The sequence below is a fragment of the Drosophila persimilis genome, unplaced genomic scaffold, assembly GCF_003286085.1.
Source record: "Drosophila persimilis strain 14011-0111.01,24,50 unplaced genomic scaffold, DperRS2 tig00000622-arrow-arrow-pilon, whole genome shotgun sequence".
Lineage (NCBI taxonomy): Eukaryota > Metazoa > Arthropoda > Insecta > Diptera > Drosophilidae > Drosophila > Drosophila persimilis.
Window position 1 is genome coordinate 1,065,855 of NW_020825326.1, and position 25,055 is coordinate 1,090,909.

The 25,055-nt window shown below is 54.8% G+C and overlaps 5 protein-coding genes across 5 annotated transcripts; 1 reads left to right on the plus strand and 4 right to left on the minus strand.

Annotated features, from left to right (window-relative positions):
• Nucleotides 1-287: 287 nt before the first annotated feature.
• On the minus strand, nt 288-1,914 carry LOC6600142 (odorant receptor 2a). The gene is made up of 2 exons (XM_002025223.2): nt 591-1,914; nt 288-525 (listed from the first exon to the last, which is right to left on the minus strand). Exons 1-2 carry the CDS (start codon nt 1,707-1,709, stop codon nt 475-477), a joined length of 1,170 nt encoding a protein of 389 aa, XP_002025259.1. The 5' UTR covers nt 1,710-1,914; the 3' UTR covers nt 288-474.
• A 37-nt stretch (nt 1,915-1,951) lies between these two features.
• LOC6600143 (DNA-binding protein K10) lies at nt 1,952-4,399 on the minus strand. Its single transcript, XM_002025224.2, has 2 exons — nt 3,094-4,399; nt 1,952-3,035 (listed from the first exon to the last, which is right to left on the minus strand). The coding sequence occupies exons 1-2, from the start codon at nt 4,303-4,305 to the stop codon at nt 2,958-2,960; spliced, it is 1,290 nt and encodes a 429-aa protein (XP_002025260.2). The 5' UTR covers nt 4,306-4,399; the 3' UTR covers nt 1,952-2,957.
• A 446-nt stretch (nt 4,400-4,845) lies between these two features.
• LOC6600144 (probable ATP-dependent RNA helicase kurz) lies at nt 4,846-11,186 on the plus strand. The gene is made up of 5 exons (XM_026990872.1): nt 4,846-4,935; nt 4,999-5,208; nt 5,268-8,317; nt 8,380-8,582; nt 8,644-11,186. The coding sequence occupies exons 1-5, from the start codon at nt 4,861-4,863 to the stop codon at nt 8,751-8,753; spliced, it is 3,648 nt and encodes a 1,215-aa protein (XP_026846673.1). The 5' UTR covers nt 4,846-4,860; the 3' UTR covers nt 8,754-11,186.
• Nucleotides 11,187-11,371: 185 nt separating this feature from the next.
• Nucleotides 11,372-23,510, minus strand: LOC6600145 (protein pecanex). Its single transcript, XM_026990837.1, has 9 exons — nt 22,785-23,510; nt 22,403-22,712; nt 21,366-22,334; nt 18,122-21,307; nt 16,617-18,056; nt 16,287-16,447; nt 15,818-16,217; nt 12,755-15,735; nt 11,372-12,679 (listed from the first exon to the last, which is right to left on the minus strand). Exons 1-9 carry the CDS (start codon nt 22,935-22,937, stop codon nt 11,480-11,482), a joined length of 10,800 nt encoding a protein of 3,599 aa, XP_026846638.1. The 5' UTR covers nt 22,938-23,510; the 3' UTR covers nt 11,372-11,479.
• Nucleotides 23,511-24,054: 544 nt separating this feature from the next.
• LOC6600146 (histidine-rich glycoprotein) lies at nt 24,055-24,655 on the minus strand. Its single transcript, XM_002025227.1, has 3 exons — nt 24,638-24,655; nt 24,502-24,569; nt 24,055-24,427 (listed from the first exon to the last, which is right to left on the minus strand). The coding sequence occupies exons 1-3, from the start codon at nt 24,653-24,655 to the stop codon at nt 24,055-24,057; spliced, it is 459 nt and encodes a 152-aa protein (XP_002025263.1).
• Nucleotides 24,656-25,055: the final 400 nt, after the last annotated feature.

The window sequence follows — 25,055 nt, forward strand, 5'->3', positions numbered from 1 at the left end:
CTTTTGTTGCTGGGCCGTTTGAATTCTGTGGTGTTTTGCAATTATTTATCTTTAAAACGAAAAATTGCCCAACCTGAACCCCTGCCTTTGCCAGATTTGTAGGTCTAATTAACAGTTAAAATTAATTAATTAAACCTAATGTCAACATAAAAATCCGTTCCATTTTGAACGATTTTTTCACTCCAAATGTGCACGCATGTCCCGTGTGACATTGTCGAATTGCCCACATGGTCGAAGTGCAATAAGGAATAGCGCATGCAACTAAAATCTGTATTTTCAATCGGTGTCTGCCCAATTTTGTTCCACTAAGCTCTTTCACTTGCCGGAAAAAAGATTGGAAACCTTTGTTTATATTGATCATTGGAGATAAGAATGATGAGGATAGGAGTGGCTGCGTGTAATATGGTCAAGAACTGCCCAGGTTATGCGCTCTCAACTCTTTTACTTGTTGGCAAGGCATTGGCTGGAACATCCTCACTTGGCCCTCAGCAGGAGTGTGAAAGCAGAGTAGGCGAAATGCATAACCTGGAAGTAATGTAAAGTAAAGAATGTGCCACGGACAGCATTAGAGGTCACTAAGGGGCACGTACCTCCTTAAAGGTCTCCAGAGTGAGGGGAATATAGCTGCCGGCGAGTATAAGCGATGGTCGCTGGGCCCGCGCTAGGGTAAAGAGAAGATCGCGCCGAAAGCGGGGCAGCTGCTCGACCCAGTTGCACGCGTAGAAGGCGTTGCAAAGGGCCTCGCTCTGCGTGCGCATCTTTTCGCCGAAGTAGCAGATGACGAACACCTCCAGGGTGACGGCCACAAAGAAAATGACCGAGAGGATCATGGCCAGCCGGTCGTCGGCGTCGGCAACGTACAGAAAGTGCATGGCGACCGTGCACTGGACGGCGACGGAGCACGCGAACTGGGCCATGCAAGGCACGGACAGGATTTGCTGGATGATGGTGTGCATCCGGTGGATGAGCGTCAGGTCTTGGATGCATGACAGGAGCTGATCGTAGCTCTGCTGACCACTGGCGCATTCGCAGCCGATCCGGGCCACCCGTACCTCCAAGGCCCTCATGTGGCCCGTCAGCAGGCAGAGGTAGGCCGGCGGATACGAGTCGCTGGCGCAGTTCTGCACCGCCTGAACGATCAGGCCGAACAGCTGGTACACGTAGATTCCCACAAAGGCCTCGTTCGAGTTCTTCCAGTCTACCCCGAACCAGGCCGGGTAGAGCAACTGGCGGCTCCTGGCAAGGGCCACACGGACGCAGCTTAGCGAGGTGCCGCACACGAAGATCCATGCAAAGGTGCGGAATGTGTTCCGGGCCGTCGTCACAGCCTGGACGAGAGCGCACAGCTCATCGCGATCGCAAATCGCCAGGGCCCGGCAGTCCAGTTGCTGGATCAGCGAGCGGATCTCGCCGAGGTGGCGCCGCACTAGGTACACGTTTCCGAACTTCAAGTTGGCCGTTATGTCTGTGATGGTGATGGTTAGGTTCTCGCACAGCTCCTTCATGCTGCGCGTCAGGATGAGCCGGGCCAGCAGGCTCAGCGGAAAGAGCAGAGTGACCATCAGGTTTAGGCCGATCGCGTATGTCCGGTAGAGGCTTTTCGAGATGCCTGCCGGACGAATCAGGCCGGTCAGCTGCCAGACCCGCCAGTGATAGTCCACGGCGGAGTGGGTGTTCAGTTCGGGCTGGTTTTCACTTCCGGGCTGCATCGTTGTCCTGCTCCTGGCTCTGCTCGGCTTTTGGTCTGGTCAACTGGATGTATGGCCGGGGCCTATATTCGCCGTAGATGTAGGCAATTTGGTTAAATGTACATGTCATTATGGCTGTTTACGCAATTGCCGGTTACGGTTACGAATATTGGCCAAAAGTTCTGTTCGCTAAGTGGCTGGGAAAATGGACAAAAGGAAGCCACCGTCACCACCTCACCCTCCCAATAAAAAGCCTTCAATGGTATTTTTTTCAGTTTCATTTGAAATCTCTGTTTCTTGGAATTCCTTTCCTTCTCGTGGGGACGGGGACGGGTACGGGGACAGGCGGGGGACAATTACAGTGTCGACCGTTTCTTATGGCTTCCGCCCACGCCAGTGCGTGTAAAGAGATGGATGGGCGATGAGTGTTTGAGTGCTCAGGTGCATGGACGGGTGTATGAATACTCAATGTTCTCTCAATGTGGAATTATTAACCAACATTTAGGTTCTACATATAGTACGTAATCGGAGTGCGTTTGCTTGTGTCTGTCTATTTACAAGAGGTTGCATTTAAGTCTAATATCGCTAGGTAGGCAGGTAGTAGGTATTGGAAGATATGAGGGCGGGCTAGGCTAGGCTGGGACGGGGACAGAGGGAGACAAAGCAAAAAAAAAGTACCAATCCGTGAATGCAATCAGTCGGAAAGCATATTTACATAGTGTTCTTAATTTGTGATTTCTAAGAGTGAACCTAAAAATACAATCAAGGAGTTCAGTTCAGTTGCTGGGGTACATGCAGTAGGGACTCCATTCCCTCGCGTATGGGTCTTCTTTTTTCGCTATTTCGTTTCTTTCGCTCCTCGCGATCAGCAGCAAGCTCTCGGGAGGGGAATAAGAATCATAAATATGGCTGGCTATACTCGTAGATGCCATGCATTAATGTATGTATGTATATATCTGTTTGTGTATAGTGCGACTACATTGACGCAATCAAAAACTTATTGTGACGAGACCCGACAGTCAACAGCATTGGACAGGACAGGCCAGGGCAGGGTAGGGTATCATCATTTCGGTGCATGCAGCTGTCGTAAGATCAGTTTTTGTTTCTCTGTTCTCTGGTGCGGCTCTGGCACTTGATCACTGTTTTCGTGTTTATTTTCGGGCTCGTTTTTAATTCATTTTTCAGACTTCTTGTACTTCTCATTGTTGTCGCTGTTGCTGTATGTTTGATTGGATCTTCGGTCGTTTCGTTGCGCATTAATTGGTCTGCCTACGGACTTGGAGTCGCTGCATCTTGGGCGGCATTCTGAGTTGTGTTTTTTTCTTTGTCTTTGTCTGGTTTAGCATCCTGCAACAGAAGTAATTAAATCCTAAATTTAGTCGGAATGTGAGGTAATCAAGCTTACCTTGGCCATAACAGAGGCTGCCTCCTGCTTCAGATAGTTTTCGCGCGCCCCCTCGTACAGTTCCACGAACTTATCTCGCTGCACCTTAAACTGGGCAAATAGCTCATCGTCCTTGTTGCCCTTCAGACGGTTTTCGATGTCCACCTTCTTGTCGTGCTCCCCGCGAATCTGCTCCGTCACCCAAGGCTTGTCCAGCGGGTACTGATTCACCATATTCTTAAGCGTTTTGATGGTGCTCTTTCCCTTGACCACCTGCTTGATCAGCACCGGATTCGGTTTCTTGATCCTGCCCCCGTTTGGGCCGCCATTCATGTTCATTCCCCCGCCAAAGGGTCCCCCAGGCGGCATTCCACGCAGCGGCATGCGAGGACCCATCAAGTGCATGGGTGGACCCCCCATCATGTGGATTGGTGCACCGCGACCGTTGTGGCGCATGAAGTGAGGCGGTGGCGGTGGACCACCCATCGGTGGCATGGGGCAACGCATGGCCATGGGCGGCACCATCTGTGGTGGATAAGGCATCGGTGGAAAGGGCGCCATTGGCATTGGCCTTCCGCAGCGTGGTCGTGGGCCCGGTCCCATTAGTCCCATGACGGGCATCATGTGATGTGGACAACCATGGCTCGGTGGAGGCCTGTTAAAGCCACCACCGTTAAAGCGATTTTGGGGATGAAAGCGCTGCTTGGGAGGCCACTTGTGGACGCCCTCGCTATTTCCATTTGCGTGTACATTCCCGCTCAAATGTCCTGAGAACTCTTGCTGCAGCGGCAGCTGGTGCTTGCCCTTGGGCTGCTGTTTACTCTTGAGCGGCTTCTTCCTGGCCATCTCCCAGGCGGTAGACTGCGCAGGATTGGCATTGGTCTTGAGCGGGCCTGTCGAACAGGCAGTGCCTTGGGGCTTGGCCGCCGGACTGGCAGTACCCTGGTGCCTGGCAGCCGGAACGGTAAGGACGTGGGCCTGGCCCTGGGTTGCCGACCCGGCTGCAGACTTGGTCGGTGGTACGGTCGTGGGTCTGTTGAAGTCTATGTATAGTGGGTCGCTGGGCATCTGGCACGATGAGTACATCATTTGATTGGCTTTGCTCCCGGCCACTGGTGCCCCACGAAAAGGTTTTCTGTACGGAGCAGCTGCAGCACGAGCATTGTGACAGTGCTGCTGGCTCTGATTGTGCTGCATTGCCCGGTTCTGCTGATTGTTATATTTGAACACCATTTAACGAGCAAAACGAATTTGACGCGGCTGGGCCACACAGAGACGATCCGCAGTAAGGATCACACTAAATATTTGGTACTATACGTACTGCTAACGATTAAATAAAACATTCATTCAGTTCTATTTTGACGGGTTACGAATTTAAGAACAATTTAGTGATGACAAAACTTTTCCGGAACTGATAGGTTCCACTAGCAGCTGCGATGTGTATCGATGTAAGATCGATACATTGAGCGTGGATATGACATCAGACTTTTGCCAATTAAGCTTTTGCAGCAGCGATCTAACATTTTCAACTGTGTGCTGACTTACAGGTAAAACTTGCTGTGGAAAATAAAATGCTTTAATGTACATGGACTTCGATTTGATATTTGAGTTTTGTATCGATAGTAAATGTTTGTATCGCCAGAAATTTGTATTTATACATCGGATCATTAAGTGTCATAACTATTACCCTACACGTGCAACAGATTTTGCTTCAATGTTTTAAAACATTGCGTCCATTAAATCTATTCTATTCAACAAATATATGTAAATGTTTACTGCATCATAAAAATGGGCAAAAAAGTTCACAATGCCAAAGCTCGAAAAAATCTACAAACGATTGTAGACAATTCCGGAGTTAAAAAGGTCAAATACTCCCATCAAAATCACGTCACTCGTATTACTGACTGACCAACCCAACATTTGCAGATTCAAATAGATGTAGACTCTGTGGCCGGGGGCACGGGCAGGGGTAGCGGAATCGGTGCTGGCTACGATGAGGCCAATGCCTTGGTGCTGCCCTCACAGAAGCGCGCAACCAAGACTGTAGTTGAGAAGACGCAGAATGTGAAAATCCTGACTAAGAAGCAGCGCAAGCACCTGCAGGCGATTGTAGACAAGAAGAAGAAAAAGGAAGGCGTGAGTAAAGTACAAGTCCCAAAATATACCCCATCACATATCCTCTCATGCAATTACAGCGAGCCCAGCTGCTAGAAGACTTGGCATCTGTACAAATACCTGACGCTGAGCTCCAGCAGTATACATCCATCACCCAGGTGCAAACGGTGGGTCTGAAGCGCCTGCAAACTCTGGACGACTACTTGGCCAAGAAGAAGGAACGGCAGGCTCAAGCGCAGGCCGAGAAAACACCCAGGAGTCGTGTGAACGCCATCAAGGGGGCAGCCAAGCGTAAACTGCTTACCGAGGAGCAGGAGGAGCTGGATGCCAAGCGAAAGAATCCTAATATAATTAGCTTAAAAGAAGACGACGAAGATGAGAGTGCCTCTTCGTGTGACGATGATGAATCTGCAGCAGAACATTCACCAGCACCTGCGGATGGTCTCACTCTATCAGAAATAGACCCCACGACCGTACCAGTGAAAGAAGACCGCATACCCAAGAACAAAGACCCGAAACCTATTGCTGCCATACCCAAATGCAGCCATCAAACAGTTTACGTCCCCGTGAATCGCATGGATAAGGTGCAGGAGGCACGTTTGCGCTTGCCTATCCTCGCAGAGGAGCAGCAGGTGATGGAGACGATCAACGAGAATCCCATTGTGATTATAGCCGGTGCGACGGGCTCGGGAAAAACGACCCAGCTGCCGCAGTTCCTTTACGAGGCAGGATACGCCCAGCACAAGATTATCGGGGTAACCGAGCCGCGGCGAGTGGCTGCCATAGCCATGTCAAAGCGTGTGGCTCACGAGATGAATCTGTCGGAGCGCGAGGTATCCTACCTCATACGTTTCGAGGGCAACGTGAGTCCGGCCACTCGCATAAAGTTCATGACGGACGGCGTCCTGATGAAGGAAATCGAGAGCGACTTTCTGCTAAACAAATATTCTGTGATTATTCTGGACGAGGCGCACGAGCGCAGTATCTACACGGATATCCTCGTGGGACTGCTGTCCCGCATAGTTCCCCTGCGACACAAGCGCGGAAGTCCCCTCAAGCTCATAATCATGTCTGCCACGCTCCGCGTCACCGACTTCACAGAGAATACGCGGCTGTTCAAGCAGCCCCCGCCGCTGATCAATGTAGAGTGCCGCCAGTTTCCCGTCACCATCCACTTCCAGAAGCGCACCCCCGACGACTACGTGGCCGAGGCATACCGCAAGGCACTGAAGATACACAACCAGCTGCCTGAGGGCGGGATCCTCATCTTCGTGACTGGCCAGCAAGAGGTCAATCAGCTCGTGCGCAAGCTACGTCGAACTTTTCCCTGTCGTCCCACAGACCAAAACGGCGATCGCGATCACGACTCTGATACCGTGAAGCACAATGAAGCAAAGGAGAATATGCAAAAAGAATCTGCAGAGGACCTTAAGGAGCTGGAACTTGAATTTGATATGAAGCGTGTGATCCGCAATATCCGCAAGTCCAAGAAGAAGTTCCTCGCTCAGATGTCCCTACCAAAGATCAACCTGGACGACTACAAGCTGCCCGGCGACGACACCGAAGCGGACATGCACGATCAGGGGGACTCGGATCCCAATTGGGATGACGAAGAGGGTGCATTTTCCGCAGATGACCAGAATGATGATGACGTACTGGGAGGCGCAGAGGTGTCCAGCATGCCCTCTGGCCCGAAGCAGCCACTCTGGGTGCTGCCCCTTTACTCGCTGCTCTCCTCCGAGAAGCAGAACCGAATCTTCCAGCCCGTCCCCGAGGGCTGTCGCCTGTGCGTGGTCAGCACCAATGTGGCTGAGACCTCGTTGACCATTCCCCACATCAAATACGTCGTAGACTGCGGCCGCCAAAAGACGCGACTCTACGACAAGCTCACCGGCGTCAGCGCCTTCGTGGTCACCTACACGTCCAAGGCCTCGGCGGAACAGCGGGCTGGTAGGGCGGGCCGCATCAGCGCTGGCCACTGCTACCGCCTGTACTCCAGCTCTGTGTACGAGCACCAGTTCATGGAGTTCGGCATGCCGGATATCCAGCAGAAGCCCGTCGATGACCTGATGCTGCAGATGCGCACCATGGGCATCGACCGCGTCGTCCACTTCCCCTTCCCCACGCCGCCGGAGCAAATCCAGCTGCAAGCCGCCGAGCAGCGTCTCACGATCCTGGGCGCCCTGCAGGCCACGCCCAACGACGCCAAGGATTTCCCTCCGGCCGTGACTCCGCTGGGGAAGGTTATCTCCCGCTTCCCGGTGGCACCTCGCTTCGGCAAGATGTTGGCCCTGTCTCATCAGCAGGACCTGCTGCCCTACACCGTGTGCCTGGTGGCCGCGCTTTCTGTGCAGGAGCTGCTGCAGGAGACAGGTGTGCAGCGGACCGAGGACGTGGCCCCCAAAGCCAACAAGTTCCACGAAAAGCGCCTGCGTTGGGCGGCGGGCGGCAATTTCCAGCTGCTCGGTGATCCCATGGTCCTCCTCCGAGCTGTGGGGGCGGCAGAGTATGCCGGCTCTAGGGCCCAGCTGCCTGAGTTCTGTGTTAACAATGGACTGCGCCAAAAGGCGATCAGCGAGGTGCGCAAGCTACGCGTCCAGCTGACCAACGAGATAAATCTGAACGTCAGCGGGGTGGAGCTGAGCGTGGATCCCCAGTTAAAGCCGCCCAGCGATTCACAGGCCCGATTATTGCGCCAGATATTGCTGGCTGGTATGGGCGATCGAGTGGCGCGCAAGGTGCCGTTGGCTGAGATCGCCGACAAAGAGGAACGGCGACGACTAAAGTACGCCTATAACTGCGCCGACATGGTCGATCCCGCCTTCCTGCACGCCTCCTCGGTGCTCAAGCAGAAGACGCCCGAGTGGATCATCTATCAGGAGGCGTACGAGCTGCGGAATGATGACTCTGAGAAGATGTTCTTGCGCGGCATTACCGCCATTGAGCCGGAGTGGCTGCTCCTCTATGTCCCTCTTCTGTGCAATATGCGTGATGTGCGCGACGATCCGCCGCCGCGCTTCGAAGCCTCGTCGGGCAAGCTCCTCTGCTTTGTGGAAGCCACGTTCGGCAAGGCTGGCTGGCCACTTCCTCTATGCGAGATAGCAATGCCACTCAGCGAGAAGGCCTGCTGGTAAGTGATGCTATCTATTTAGAACTTATAGATATTAACTATTTACACACCTTTTTTCACAGCTACTTTGGCATGTTCCTGCTGGCTGGAGACATCTGTCCCCGGCTGGCGGCGTTCAAGCGGAAGCTGAGGGTCACACCCGCCACACTCATCAAGAGCTGGTCGAACCTCAACGACAAGGTGCTGCGCTTCAAGCGCGCCCTCATCAGCAAGGAGATCCACACCCGCCAGGCCCTGCACGAGCAGTGGGCCAGCGAGCCGAACTGTGAGTATAATCTGCTAGATTGCCAGAAAACACATTTCGCTAATGCCCTTCTATATTGTAGTCCTGCTGGAGGAGTACCACGGCTTGCTGTACGACGTGGCCCTGAGCGAGCTGACATCCCTGTGGCCACCCCTGCCCCAGCTCCAGCCCCAGCCCCTGCCAATGTCCTAAAAACACACGAAATGGGACTTTTGTATAACAAGTTTCATTATATTTATTTAATTGATATACCATATATATATGTATGTATATACTCTTGTGTATATTATACATTAATATGAAATTAGGTTTAAATGTAACTAAAAACTGTATTGTGGTCACAAGGGGGGAAGCCGGGGTAGGAATTGGAATATTGTGGGAAAATGTTAAGGTTTTGTTAGCGACTAAGTTTAATGCAATTCGCACATATTTACACACACATTTATATATATATGTATGTATATATATTCCTGTCTGTTTGTTTTTTTGTGTGTGCGCAAGAGATTTGGCTATTTGATTATGGTTGGTTATTCACATCTATGTATCTTTCATATCCATCCATATGATACGGATCGGATATCAAATACTGAATATCCATCGATCAATTCAGAATTTGGCTTACAAACGTTAACTTTGTTCGCTTTGCTACAGTCCTTACTATTATTTACAGGTGGCGTCTCTTCACATATCTTTATTTGGGATTGGGATTAGGATTTGTTTGGGATCTTGCTTGGTGCTTGGTATTGCTGTGCACAAAGCTCTGCCCTAGTTAATGATACATATGTACACATATAATATAGGTAGATATACACAGAAGTGCTCATTCTTCCATTGGCTAGTATAATTTAATTCGTAATTGTAATCAATCGCGTTACCCATCCTCCAATCAGTAATCATCAGTAGGTATCATGCTCAAGTTTTGCTTCGAATAGGCTTATGTTTGCTATAGATTTAACGTATATATACTTTGTCATTGCATTGCATTATTATATACAGATGTTGAACAATGCTGCGTTTATAGTAAGTATGAGCATACACCGCCATCCGCCGTTCTATTCTCCAGAAGGAGTCTCCGGCTAGATGAGGGTTGATATGAGTTGAGCCCAGATCGTGATGCGGATGTGGATGGGATCTGGGCCCAGTGAAACTCTCGAGGGTTCTGGTCACACATGTATGCACGCACACACAAGCACACACACATATGCGCGTATATAGTAATACGTTGCTTAGATATACACATACTATATTATATATACATCTACATATGTGTGTGTAGAAAAAATCAGTCTAATATATTAAGGCAACGTGAGAGCTTATCGTGTCGTCATTCATTCCACTTTCTCCTGTACTCCTATGCTACTACCTTCTCCTGTTTCTCCTGTCCCATCAACGCTTACTTACACCTAGGAGTTGTGTGTGTGTATCATACGCATACGTTTGTATGCGGTTTTGTAACTCGAATCCCTTCCTTCCTGTTCTGCTCTGCTCCATCTGTGTGCTCAGTGGTTTCCTTAGTTTGCATCTTCTCGCTAAGTTGATGTTCAATTTATTTTATATATGGTTTTCCATATTATAGATCTTCTGCCTATTTTGGTATGTTTTGTGTGCGGATGTATGTTGGTGGAGTGGATTGTGGGGTGGTGGAGGGGTGGATGGGTGAATTTGGGTTCTTTAACTTTAAGCTTTAAATTATAGGTACGCATATTATACATACACACATTTACGTATGCATGCATATACATATGTATGGATTACATATATATATATATATATAAATTCTTTGTTTAGGTTTGCTTAATATCTGCACGAATATTGGCTAGCAGGGGGAGAAGAACAACAAAAAATACATGTGAGAAGCATTTGGTTTTGGGTTATAACAATTATTAGTTAGATATTTCTTAGAAACTTAGAAACAGGTATAGAGCTTCGTCCTCTGCCTTTGCTTCTGCCTCTGCCCCTTCCATCCTCACCCGGATTTGCGCCCTTTAATTGTGGTTGCTATTTGTATGTATGTATGCATGCATGTATATTCAATATAGTATATGTATATGTTTAGTCTGATCTATAACGTGTACTGTAATACTAAAAATGTAATTGTTTGTTGGTATTTCTTTAGAATTATCGTAGTTCCTCTTCCTCCTCCACCCTTCTCTTCTCCTATAAAATCTTAATAATTTCTATTATATTCATATTGTAAATTTGTTTCTTTATATACATATACATATATAGTGTATTATATATGGTATATGGGATCAGCATATCTAGGGTTAATAGAGATGGTGAAAAAGCTAATCAAACCTTTGTATATACACACAGGATACAGATACAGACACATGCCCAGAACCTTCGTGCAAGGAAAGCGCTGAGCTGATATAACAAATCTCTCTCTGTCCCTAATCTAATCCTATCTACATATATATGTATCTATACTATATCTATCTATATAGTGGGTATTTATACTCATACGAATTTAGTATCTATATCCATGTATATATATATATGTCTATATAGTCTGGTATATATCAAATATGAATATATACAATCTGATCTCGATCGCGATTTCGATTTCGATTTCGATGACCGGTAACCAAAATTACACTAAACGCAGTCGTTTTATAAACTTTACTTTGATTTCTTGGAAGTGCTTCTCAATTGTTGTTGTTGTTATCGCATCGATTGCTGGGACTCATGCTCCTGGCTCCAATTTCCACACTATCGGCCACACACATCTCTCTCCCTCCCTCTCTCTCTCCCTCTCTCTCTCCCTCTCTCTCTCTCTCTCTCTCTCTCTCTCTTTCTCTGATATGTATTACATGTGTGTGTTTCTAAGGGAGCTTCTGTGTGCCGTGCGTCTGCTTGGCAAACAAATGCAAATCTTTATAGATATATAGTCATATGTGTCCACGATCCTTTGTTCCTTAGACTGTTGTCCCGTTCCCCTTCTCGTTCTCCATCTCGGTCTCATCGCTCATCGCCTCCTCCGGCTGTGCCGCATCCTTCCCCTTTTCCTTCTCAGCTTTGTCCTCCGACTCCACTTGTATGGTGGAATTCTTGGATTCTTCTTCGCTTTCTTCTTCTCCCACTTCTGGGTCAGTGGCCGGGGCAGGTACAGGTCGAGGTACATGGCTAGAAACAGGTGGGGAGGGTGGGGTTGTGCCACTGGGTGGCATCTCCTCCTCTGGATTTTCTACAAAGACCTCCTCCTGTCGCAGTTCCAGTTGCACCTCATCCGGCTCATCGAGTTCCAAATCAGGGTTGTCCGGATGTTCATCCATCTCCTGCTCTGTCTCCTCTTCATCCACATGCGCGGTTCCAGCTACCACTTGCTCCTCCGCCTGGGGCTGGGCTTGGTCGGGTCCTTCCTGCTTCTCCTGTTCCTGGGCCGCAGCAGCCTCGTCCAGCTTCTGGAGCAGTTCCGGGGACAGCTCTCCAACATAATCGAATCCCTCGAACTCATCCGGGACTGTGGACCCAGAGCCAGAGCCGGCAGCTGCCGCCTGCTTCCTTTTGTCCGCCATGAGCTTCCACATGCTCAGGAGGGTGTTGAAGTTCATCAAGTCGATGGCGGAGTGGGGTCCGGGCGCTGACCTAGCACCTAGGCCAGGCAGTCCACGGGCGGATGCGGAGGGCGTGCTCTCGTCCTCAGAACTGCTGCTGCTCACGGCCCGTATCTTGGCCTTGTGCGATTTGCTGGCTGACTCGCCTGCGCCTGCTCCTGCCCCTGCCACTGCACCTGCATTGCCTGACGACGACCGACCTCCAATAATGGGGGTGAGCCCGGAAAGCTTCAGCTGCATGTTGTACTCGTGGAACTCGCGCTGGATGGAGCTGCGCCGCGAGTTGGCCATCTCATCGGAGCTGCTCATTATCTGGTTGTACTCCCGCAGGCCCAGCTCCTCAACGGGCACGTAGTGGTCCCCGATCTCGACGAGGTACACGCAGCGGTTCACATGTGAGCGGAAGCGCACATCCTTGTGGTTGGGCGCCCAGCAATGGACCACATGGCCCACCATCCCTGCACTGGGCTCCCAGTCCTTCCACGAGAGGCGGCCTCCGTTGTTGCGCATCAGTTCGCTAGGCCAGACGACGGCACCAATGACGTCCAGGCAGTCGTAGATCTGCAAACGGATCAATCAGAGCAAATCAGTACAGTACGCAGTTCTCCAGCTGTGCTCTCTCTTACTCTTACTTACCCCCGTTTCATCCACTATGATGACCTTCTTGAAGATCTCTATGCGCGGCTTCCTAGTGGGCCCAGATCCGGACAATGGCCCAGTTCCTGTTCCCGTTCCCGTTCCAGCTGCTGGTCCTACTCCCACTCCAGATCCAGGTCCAGGTCCAGGTCCCGTTCCCGGCTCGCCACTCAGCGGAGCGGAGGTGAGGCAGATGGGGCCTTTCGTCTTCCGCGGATAGTCTCCCGGCGTGGTTATGATATTGCCTATAGCCAGGCCCACGCCAAGTCCAAGGCTGCCCGAGGAAGAGGACAGTTTGCCGCTGCGAGGGCTCGGGTCGTGGTCTAACTGCGTGTAGGGCATGGCCAGCTCCTTGCCCGAATCTGATCCTCCTCCTGGTCCTTCACCACTGGCTATAGGCAGGGTGGCCCTTCGCTCGTGATCCCTGCCTCTGCTGCTGCTGGTTCCCATTCCCGCCTGCTGGAGCTGGCTCCTGCCGCGCACTCCGCTACTGCTGCTGCTGGCCCTGAGGCTGGTGGTGATGGTGGAGCCCGAGCCCGTGTTGGAAGTGGCTGCCGCCGCCGTTTCTTGGTCGCGCTCCCGGTTGAGCAGGCCCGCAATGAGGGTTGTCGAGGTGGGCTTGACCGGCATCACGGCCAGGCCGCCGCGCACCACCGCCAGGCTGTCGCTCACGTAGCTGCCGTTGTGGGTGGCGAGGGAGCCGGGCACGTTGCTGGAACGGACGCCGTAGTAGCTGTTCACGGTGAGGGTGTTGTAGAGCGGGGCCGAGATGAAGACGGGCGCCAGCTCACCGGATTCGCCACCCGTGCTGCTGGCGGTGCCAGGAGCAGCCACACCCAGACCCAGACCCACACCCACACTCACACCTACTCCGGATCCAGTGGATGCTCCTACGGCAGTGGCCGTGGAGGTGGCACCCACAACGCTGCCGCCACTCCCAAAGTTGCAGGTGGCCCCCATCTGGAGGGGATTCTGCGGCTGCTGCTGAGCAGAGTTCTGTTCCAGGGCCGAGCCCGAGCTGCAGCCCTGGCGGCACCGCTCGCGGATGCGGTGCCACCAGCCGAGGACCGTCTGCCGGATGGTTTCCAGCGTGATGGCCCCGCCAATGATCTGGCAGAGCTGGGCGTTTGTGTCCGCGTAGGAGGTGGTCAGCGGCGACACGTAGATGGGATAGCCGATGGGCTGGTCGCAGCTTGAGTTGATGATGTTGCGCAGGGCCTGCTTGGCGTTCTGTATGCTGCCCCGCTCCGGGTTGCGGTTGCGCAGGTAGATAAGCTCCTGCTGCTGGCCCGCCCACAGACCGCGGACACACTCGCGGTTCAGCTTGATCACGCGGAAGCTGAGGAAGCGCTTCGTCAGGCGGATAATGCGGTACTCGTCCGAGCCGTCCTCCATCACGTGTCGCAGGGCTAGCAGATTGGGGGCTCCCCGCAACACGGCACTTCGCCACACGGGATCAGCCTCGTGGGAAATCACCAGCTCTTTGGAGCAGTTGTCGATGGCCTCGTAGAGGGCGTGCGGGTCGAGAAACTCGTCCGGGTTCGTGATGTGGTCCTGCTGCAGCTTCAGCGCCATCTTCACTGCCGGCGCTACCACCGAGTGGAGCAGCTCCATGTCCGCGAAGACCCACTCGTCGCGCGGCGACGTGATCCGAAAGTCGCCCTTGAACAGTGCGTGCAGACCGTGCAGAAAGAACTCCACCCCCGACATGGAGCTGTGCGAGGCGGTGGCCAAGGAGCGGCGGGCCAGCAGACCCAAGGCCAGGCACAGGGACACCAGCGGCGCGTCCTTGCCCACGCTGGCCAGCTTCAGCTTGAGTGGGACAGGCCTCTCCCTCTCTGCCGTCGTCACTGAATCCTCCTTGCGCAGCGTCTTGCCGCTGGGTGTCGTCATGATGGACGTGGCCCCTCCTGGTCCCTGGAATCCTGTTCCTGGCGTCACTGTATTCGTGGTCGTTGCCTTGGCCAGCTTGACGAACACATTCTGGTCCCTGTAGGTGACGTAGCCTCCGAGGCCGGGCGCACTTTCGGAAGTCTGGCGTGAGATGTTGGCAAAGCTGTGCGACCCACTCAGCTGATCCCCGCCAGCAGCCACTCCCGCTCCTGTTCCGGCTCCCGCACCACCTCCTGCGGCACTTAGTCCTCCGCCTGCGGCTCCAGCTCCACCTCCGTCTTGGTTTGCACACTTTTGGGTCCTTCCTCCGCTGCGCAGCTGCTGCTGGGACTGCGACTTGGACTGGCCGGAGCCCGTTCCGGTAGAGCCCCCATGGGAGGAGAGGTTCGGCGTGCTCTTCGAGTCATTGTGGGCAGGCGTTGAATTCGGTTGGGGCTGAGGGACTGCATGCGCGGCAGCTGGTGTGCTTGGCGGGGGGGCTGGTGGCGCCATGGAGGAGGAGGCAGCCGCATCTCGCCGCATGTCCACGCAGTAGTTGATCCACTTGAGGTACACGTAGCAGAAGCTAGAGCGCGTGATGCCGACGGCGCGGAAGTCAAAGTCCTCGTCCAGATTGAAGTTGAAAACAGGATCGAGGTCCACGAACTGGCGCCCCAGCGTGTGCTGCAGCGCATCCTGGATGGGGCCCGAGGCGAGCCACTGCTCCAGCTTGGGATTCCTAACCACATAGTAGATGATGCTCTTGATGTAGTAGGTGATGAGCACCTTCCGGTACTCGAACACTTGGAGGGTGGCGCTGGCCAGGTTGTCCGATATGGAGTAGCCCTCGATGACGTACTGGGCGGCGACCACCTGCCAGGCCAGCCAGCGGGTCGAGAACATGGCGTTGGCGCTAAGTAGGCGCGGCAGGTGGCCAGGATCGCAGCAGCAGCAGCCATCGTTGTCCTCCACATCCTCGGTGATGGCCTCCACCTCGCGCTGCTGGCAGTAGGTGCCCCGGAACTCCAGTCCGCGCATCTGGAAAGTGCACAGGCCGTTGCCCAGTTCGATGATGTGCACCAAGCAGTTGAGATCATCCGAAGCGAGCACTGCAAGTTAAGTGGTTTCGAAAGATTCGATATATAGAGAGATTCGACGACGAGTTGAGATCGCACGGCCAATGGCACTCACCGAAGCAGTCCCCTTGGTTAACATTTCCCCAGCGACCCATGAGCAGGTCCCCGCAGAGCGAGTGCTGCAGGGAGCGGGTGAGATGCTCATAGAAGATGCTGTTCAGGTTGTTGTCGTCCGCCCCCAGGTCGCGCTCCAGCTGGGAGCTGAGCCGCGTGTTGGAGTGATCGATGCGGCGCGTGTTGTAGTCCCGCTCCCAGAACTTAATCGGGCGCACGTACGAGGTGAGGAAGATGGCGCTGCCCAGGAACGGATTGAGCGGCGTCGAGAGCAGCGCAGAGATGCCAGCCTGCAGGAAGAGCATGGCCGAGTGGGGCACGCTGAACGGTTGGGCGAAGGCGTGGAAGGCCGAGCCCCACGTGATTTGCCAGGGGGCGATGTAAGTGACTATGAACTGGAGCTGCAAGGGAATGGATTGCGAATAGGAATACATTCGGGGGTCGGAGCAAGGGGCTGCAAATGCACTCACCTTTAGCAGAAAGTCGCAGCACTTGCGAAAGGCCAGCGACACGAAGAAGTAGTCGATGATGAAGGTCTCTGTGGCCATAGCGAAGTCGATGCGGAACAATAGTACCGTGAAGATGATGATTAGGTACTGGTTTGTCGGATCCGAGTACGCGTTCCTCACAACTACGAAAGAGAGACCAAGACAGAGAGAGAGAGAGAGAGAGAGAGAGAGCGAGAGAGACAGGGATGGATTAGAAAGAGATACAATTATAAATCTACATATTCGAATCTCCATATTTGTATGGACTGATGGACAGAGACAGAGGGGATGGGATGCGATGCGACTACTCACACTTGAGGGCGCAGATGGAGACGATAAGGGTGCCCCAGGGCAGGCCGAACTTCTCGACAATCAGCTGCGAGTCGGCGGTGATTGATGAGATGGCCAGGAGGGGGAAGAGCACGTTCCGCTCGAGCACACTCAGGTAGACGTAGAGCTTCTCGAACCACATGATCTTCGGGGCATTGGTCACCTCGAACTGGCCGAACTCCCGCTGCCGGAGCAGGGGGCGGGCGAAGCAGAGCCAGGGCATGTGCTTGCGCATCTGGGGGACGGCATAGTGTAGCAGGAAGCCCAGCACTCCGATGAACACGTACAGCACCACGTTGAGGTCTGGCTGGAGCACGGTGAACACGGTGCTGCAGTGCAGCCCCAGGACACTGACCCCCAGCAGCGTCATCACGACCAGGTCGTTCTTCAGTCGCGTCGTCACCGTCGCCTGCAGTTTCCGGGGCAGCGGATCGGGCAAGTCGTTCCCGCTGCCACTCCCACTGCTGTTGCTTCGGCTGCTGCTGCTCCTGTCGCTGGCCTCCGTGGTGCAGTTGGTGGGTTGCTGCTGCTCCTGTTGCTGATGCTGCTGGTTAGACAACCCCTCCTCGCCATGGGTCGTCTGGTGGTTTCCATCATTATCCTCTACATCATCTTCCCTGCCGGTGCCCGCCCCAGCGGTCAGGGTGGACATGTCTACGGGATTGGTGGTCGATGATGAGGACATTTTGTCCTCGGCCTCCTCTGTGGTGGCCAGCTTTGTTTCGTGGGAGTCCCCCATTTCATTCTCATGCTCATGCTGGGGCGTGGTCAGCATGTCCAGTGCCTGACCTTCGCCAGGAACCTCAGTCTTAGCATCTGGCTCTGCCTCTGCCTCTGCCTCCGCCTCGTTTCCTGCCTCTCCTTGTGCTATTGAGGCACACGAACTGGAAGCAGTTATGGGCCGCTTGCTGCTGTTTGCAATCTGCTGGCTGCTACCCAGTGATGAGGCCTTCGACTTGCTTTGCATTTCCTGCTCCTGCTCCTGCTCCGGCTCCGGCTCCTCATCCGGCTGCTTTTCAAGCATGCCCAGCTCGATCTGCTCCTGCGGCGGCTCCTCCTTTGCCTTTGCTCTGTCATCCGCTTGCTGCCTCTTCCGCTTGGGAGTGCTACTGGCCAGCTGGATGGCGGTGGCAGCGGTTGCAGCGGTGGCAGTGGGAGCAGCAGTGTGGACATGACTAAGCTCGTCCTCCTCCTCGTCATCGTCGTCGCGGTACGTGCTGACGATGCAGGTCTTGATGAGGCGCCACAGGTGGCTAAAGTCGCTGGCGCAGCGCGACAGATGGTAGCCCAGGGGAATGAGCATGGCGCAGAATATCGAGAACAGGATGTACTGGGTGCCTCGCTGCTCGTCCAAGGCACCGTACAGGGGTCCGTACAGGAGCATCAAGGCCAGGACAGAGCGTACGACGCAAAGAAAGGAACCTTCACAGAATATAATAGTATGATTAGCCAGAGCAGGGGCACTATGGGTTGGTGGATGGACTTACCAAGCAGACTGCTGGCCGCATTCCCGCCAAAGACATGCATGTCGATCTGCTCCAGAAGGTACATGAGGAAGGTGTTGATTTGCGGGCACAGCCCCACCGAGAAGATGATGGGGAAGCACAGCAGCAGGATATACAGCGTCTGCAGCAGCAGTCCGACCAGGTCCGCGGGCGAGTAGTGGACCCCAAAGAAGGTCAAACGATCGGGCGGCCTCGCGGCGTAATCCGTGTCGAAGCGCTTTAGCAGCAGGAGCAGGCCCCCGCAAAGGCAAAAGTAGATGGCGCGGGAGTAGGCTACTGTCTTGTTGAAGCCGTGCACCGGCGAGGCCGCGTCGGGCTGGACGCTTTTCACCAGCGAGTACTGGGCCCCGGCGATCACCGAGCAGAAGAGCAGGGCACAGAGATCCTTGTAGTGGTCGTGCTGGAGAATGGCCGCCCCCAGGCAGGCCACCAGAGTACAGAGCACGCTGGCCAGGAGCACGTGCAGCCAGTGGAGGTCGCGGTCAAAGAGTGCTAGCAACTCCAGTCGGTCCATGGCGATCTTGAATTCCCGCTCCTGGCCGAACCAATTGAAGCGGTACTTGTAGAAGCTCTTCGGGGCCGCCGGCTTCTCCGCCGCGGACAGGAGGCAGGCGGGGCGCCAGTAGTCGCAGTACGGCGCAAAGTGCCCGTCCACGTTCAGAATAGGCTGGCTCATGTGGCCGATGTGGCTGATCTGGTTGCTGGGGTGGTTCGCGAGACCCAAGGCCTGGAGCACACCACCACCTCCGCCGCCTCCTCCTCCTCCGCCCGATACGACTACTCCGGAGGCGGCTTCGTGGAGGCTGGCATTGGCCGCCACGGCGTCGTGCAGCTGTTGAAGTGCATCGCTCCGGATCACGTTGATCAGGCCCTGCACGGAAAAGGCGGTGGTGGAGGCGTGTCGCGATGAGGGACCGCCGCCCATAAGCATGCCTAGGGTCGTTCCAGGCTGTGGCTGCGGCAGTTGCTGCGAGCTGCACGTAGAGGAGGCGTTGGTCACCTGCGAGTGGGAGTGCGAGTGCGTGTTGGAGTTGGAGTTGGCCTCGGCGGCGGCCGCCAGCTGTTCGCACATGAGCTTCGCGTCCAGCCGCAGTTTGTCGCGCGCGAGGGCTCGCTCGATGTGGGTCATGTGCTCTATGGAGCTGGCCGCGGGATAGGTGCCCTGGAGGGCCTGGATGGCGTCCTGGTAGAACTGAAAGTGGGCGCTGGACATGTTCGGCGGTACGAGGCTGCTGCTGGCCGGAATGGGGGTGCCGTCCGAGGCGATGCCCGCAATGGGCCGCCCGCGCTCGTCGACAGCCCCGCCGTGCATCAGCCAGAGCATCTTGTGGATGTCCGCCGTGAGGCTGTCCGTCAGGCTGATGCTGTGCGTCGAGTTCGATGATGAGGAGTTGCGAGAGGCGGCGGCTTGCAGCTTCGACTGCGACTTGACCAGGGCCAGTTCGTTGCCAGCCATCGCTGGGCCCGCTGCGTCCTGTTGCTCCGATCCCAGTCCCACGAGGCGGCGGCGTCGCAGCTCGTCCACCTCTCGGTACTTGACGACCTTGGGTATGGCCCCCAGACTCTTGGCCGCCATCTTTGAGGTGCACGGCTGCTCCTCGTCCAGCTCCAGCACACTCTCCTGATGATGCTCCATGCACATGCCGGCCAGCAGCTGGTCCTTCGAGCTGGCACTCACCTGCTCGCAGTCGCTGGAGGGGCAGCCCGAGTCCGCCTCGCTGCGCATGGGCTGGGCGACTGGATGGGCCGGATGTACCTGAGCCGCCGGTAGATGCACCAACGACATCGCACATCCGGAGGCGGAACTTCCCACTCCCGACTGGGTGAGCTCTTGGCGCAGCATCTTGTCCGCCACGATCTCCCGCAGCGTCGCCTGCTGCCGGTTGCGCTCGCTGAGTAGCGGCGAACGGGAGCCCGTGTTGTTCTCCGTCTCCGTCTCCTCGTCTTCGTCGTCACCTACAGTGGCTTCGGGTCCTCCTCCTGCTCCACATCCCAATCCCTCCGCTGAAGCCAGTTTACGGTGGAAATGGTGGTGATCGTGATGGTGGTGGGAGGAGGCTGCAGAGATGTCGCAGCTCTTGAGATGGTCGTCCAACTGGCTGTGGGTCTGCTGCAACTCAGTGAGTATGTGCTCCAGGTTGTCGTCAAAGTCCTTGAAAACATCATCATCGTCGTCGGCCAGGATCCCACCCACATCCGACTCCGCGCTGCGGTGGGTCTGGCTGCAGCCAAGTGCGCGGGTCCGTCGCCGAATTGGCACGTCGTCCAGCTCGTCGTCATCGCATTCGGCATTCTCACTCCCATTCCCATGTCCATTCTCCTGCTGAGGGGGACCAGGCTGCCCCCCGTGGCCTATCTTCTCGTTCTCCGAATGCTCCACTATGGGGTATACGGGGGGGTCGACAGACAGGAGTGCTGTCGTGGATCCACAAGCGCTTGAGCTGCCAAAGAAGATACTGCTGCAGGTGCTTCCTCCTGGCGCTCCTCCTCCTGGAACTCCTCCTCCCGATGGGTGGCTAGAGTCCGCATAGCCCTGGGAGGTGTAGAGGTTCAGATGCTGGTTCCGGACGAGGCTCTTGCTCGGCGGTGGAAGGGGATTCCGCATCTGCTGCTGGCCCGAGATGGCCTCCACGCTGTTGGGATGCGGACTGAGGTTGGACACTGACGGCTGCGGACAGAGCACTTCGAGGGCGGTGCTTTTGATTCTCCTTACGCCGCCAGTCTGCTGCCCCCCACCACCACCACTGCCTCCTACTCCAGCAGCCGCTCCTGTCGACGAGTGGCCTCCACCCGACAGTAGAGCCGACTTGGAGGCCTGGCCGCTGTACTTGTGATGGTAGCTGGTGGCATTGGAATGTCGTCGTCCCTTCATAACCGCAGCAGATCCAGATAAACCTGCAGCTCCGCCAGAGCCACCTCCGACTCCTCCTCCAGTGGATCCTCGAGTGGGATCAGGCGGAGCCGCACCCGCCAGCTGGAGCGCCGACATGGTGCTGGTGGAATCCTTGCGGATAATGGCCCCTCCGCCCAGGTGGTGGTGCAGGTGGTGATGGTGGTGGTACCGATGGTGCAGGTGGGAGCGGCGGAACGTCGGCAGGTGCGGCTGCTCGATGCCCAGATCCGATTTGGTATAGCTATCGTCTTCCAGGTACACATCCGACGAGGAATCTGAAAGATTGGAGAGGATTAGAGGAGGACGGTCATTGGTTCAGTGGCATGCGCTTACCTAGTATCCAGGATTGGAGGGCCCGGGTGCAGGCGTCGGACACTCCGCCGCTGCCCGAGTTTCGGGCCAGCCCCAGCTCCATGTCCTCCACGTCGTTGGGGCCACTGTTGCCGCCGATCACGGCCAGGGCTCCGATGCTACTGGCCGCGTTCTGATGCTGGTGGTGCAGGATCGGCTGGAAGAGCCCGCCGCGGCTCTGGTGCTTCAGGCGCTCGTCGTGGGTCTCGGAGCTGCGGTGCCGCTGTAGGCGCGACGATCGCCCTGCATTTGAGCCAGAATTCGAGTGTGGGGCAATCACCACCACCGCTGTGGAGGAAGATGCCGTCCCAGAGGCAGTAGCGGTGTCTCCATCTCCACCTTCGGCCGGTGTGCTGGCAATGAAATGTTGGCGGGAACTGGCATTGGCCTGACCTCGGGCTTTGCCCGCCGGCTGCGAGTGCAGAAAGGAGGGGGCAGCTGTGGCTATCGTGTCCGACTGGTTCCGCATCAGCCTTTGGTCATGGGAGATGGTCGCGGCGGCTGCCGCGGCATCCAGGCTGCTCTGGCGCTCCAGACGACGTCGATGGCGTCGGCTGAAGACCTCGGAGCACTTGCGGGAGAGGTGTCCAGTGCGGATGTTTGTGGGCGCGGAGACTCCTCCGCCAGCTGCTGATGCTACAGCTCCGCTTCCGGATCGTGGCACCATACTGCTGCTGTCACCGCCGCTGCTGGCACAACCGTCGGCGCTGCCGGCACTACTTCCGGCCGCCTCCACCACTTCGGGATAGACGGTAAGGTATTTACTAAAGAGATCTGCCTGGGCTGCGGCACTGGTGGCGGCGCTCGCGCTCCGTATCGATTTGGTGACGCTGGCGGAGCCGGCCAGAGATTGCTGGTCCTGCTGGCTACCGCCGGACAGCATGGATGGGGCATAGAACATGAGCTCGATGGACTCGGAGCTGTTCTTGCGATGCACATCAACCTTGAGATCTGCAAGCAGCCGAGGAACGAGTAAGTTGAACAAACCGACAGTGGAGCTGTGCGACTCAAAGACTCACCAATGATACTGTTCACGTTGTCAATGGACATGATGCTGTTCTCCTCGCTGGCTTCATTGATGGCCTGTTCCACGGAGATGCGCGAGCCGCCGGGACGTATTACCTTCATTTCGATACCACCCTCATCGTCATGCCGGGGCTCCGTCTCCTTGGTCACCTTGAAGAACTGGCTCTTCAGGTTCACTTCGGACATGGTCTGAGCCCGATCGTACAGCCGATGCAGGGCCAGGTTGGCCAGCTTCACCATCAGAATGGTGAGGCTGGTGATGACGCAGTACAGGCACCATGTCAGCCAAGTGCTCGGGAAATACTAGGGGGAGTGCAAGAGGGAGTAGAGAGAGTAAACCAAGGGATTATGGTTTATTCCATTCTATAGACTTACCAAGTACGCCACAAAGGGCGAACAGACCAGATACAGCCAGAGATACAGGTGCACGACGTTGCAGAAGACGCCCTGATGCGGATCGTAAAAGTAGCCGCCGGTCAGCGAGGCCCACACGCCTTGGCGCAGTATCTCCAAGGTCTGCGAACCCATGGTGGCCTATACTGCATCTCTATTGTTCCCCGCACAGCTTCGCCAGTGGGCTGTGCCTGAGGATGTGGCTGTGGATGGGGCTGGGGCTGGGGCTGAGGGTGCTGCACGCCTGGGGCGGGGCCGGGGCCTGCCTGGGCCGGTTACAGGGTCGGGTATCCACACTGAGCCGTCCCTGGTCGCTAATTGTTGAAAGCGGATATGACGGTGTCTGCAGCCACTGCTTTTGTATGTATGGGAAGCTCTTTCGACGATTTCACCGAGTTTGAACTCGCGCTGTGCTTAGTCAGAATTCGTCAGAAGTCTGTTTTTTGGTTTTCCTGATAAAGCAGGGGCTCGCACTGGCAGGAAGGCTGGAGGTCAGGCAAGCAGGAAGGCTGGCAAGCAAGGGGCTGGCTGGAACGGCACTCGAATGGGCACGGGGACGAAGGCGTTGCTGTGGTTGCCTTGGGGAGGAAAGCGAATGCAATGCTGATACTGGTGCTATGGCTGAGGGCACCGCAGAACGAGGATGATGACAACGGCTCAAACGCGAATGTGAAATGCAGCAGCGAACGAACAAAATCGAAAATCGCACCCAATCTTGTAATTTTTTCTTTTGTTTTACTTTTCTTTTCTTTTTTCGCAAAGTATTAGAGGTGGCAAACTATCGATGGCAAGTGCTGCTGCTGCTGCTTCTGCTGCCCGTTGTTATTATTGCTGTTGTTGTTGCCTCGAGTGATTTCTCATATCTTGTCTGGTATCTAGAGGTGGGGCATATGCAGGCGACAACTGGTTGCTATCGTATCGATAGAAGACAATTACGATACAAGTAGCCAACTATCGTTTTCGCTATTTATGTGGTCCTCCACCTATCGAACTGTTATTAAAATCAAATTTAAATTATTAATTTATATCTTCCCTTATTTATTGATTGTCGCCATAGCCACACTTAAACTGCGTTCTAAATTATAAAAAAAAAAACAAAAAAAAGACAAATAATGCAGGTTTGACCTAATAAAATCACAAATGAGAAATCCGAGCAGCATCTAGGGCGCTTATTTTATTTTGGGTAGTTTTACGTAAAGATCAGTCTGCGCAGACGCTTTAAGTCCCGGCACTCGGTGCAGGCGTCGCATAGTCAGCGCTCCTCGCTGCTACTCCCATCGCCGCCGATAAAATCGTCCCGGCCCTTGTGCTCGTAGTTGTGATGGTGGTGTATGTGCTCTTCCTCCTCCTCTTCTACCTCAGACACCGGGTGCTGGAGCTGGTGCTCATGGTAGTCGTGGTGGTCGTGATGGTCATGATGGTCGTGCTTCTCGTGGTGGTGTACGAGCTCCTTGGTCTGGTGTATCTGGATGGGACGATGGTCCTCGTGGATGACTTTCTTCTCCTCCTTCAGGACGAGGGGCTTGTGGTGGTGGTGCACATGCTTCACCACCGTATGGATATGTTTCTCAATTTTCTTGTGAATCGGCACGTGTATCACAATCTTCTTTTTCTTCTGTTGACTGCTGGAAGTAGGGAGTAAGAGGTGAGTGCCCCTTCGAACCCGGACCCACAACCCCCATCCGGCTTCGATATATACCCGGCATTCGTTTCCTGAACACACACAAAGAGCAGAACCATCGCTATCACGACAGCAATTCTCAGCAGCTGCAAAGAAAGACCGTTGTTATCCTTTTTCATCCAGATCCCTGCTCCGATCTCGATCTCCGGCTTACCGCGCTCCGATTATCCATGTCGCTTGGTTTTTGTTTCGAATGCGGCGTTGAAGACTCTGACGATGTACCCGCTGCGAAGGCTCCAAATGCTCTGGTGGCTGGCCCCATGCAACTCTTTCATTTATATATTACTCCGCTAGCAGCACCTAGCCGTTGGAGCTAGGCTGGAATGTGGTGCTGGGCTGGTGGAATGCCCGCCAGCAGCTGGATTCGCTTCCGTGCCGCAGCATAGGTAGGCGCATGCGCACGCGCACGCGTCCCGATCCACTAAAAGCCACAATTTCCATTATAGATGTGGCTGCTTCATGGATTGTGGGTGGTTTCTTGCCACTGCGAATTCCTCAAAGCACTTGGCCGCACTCCGTTGGCACCCTACACTCGAGGAGAGCGATCCTCTGTTTCCTTCGGATTGCTTCGA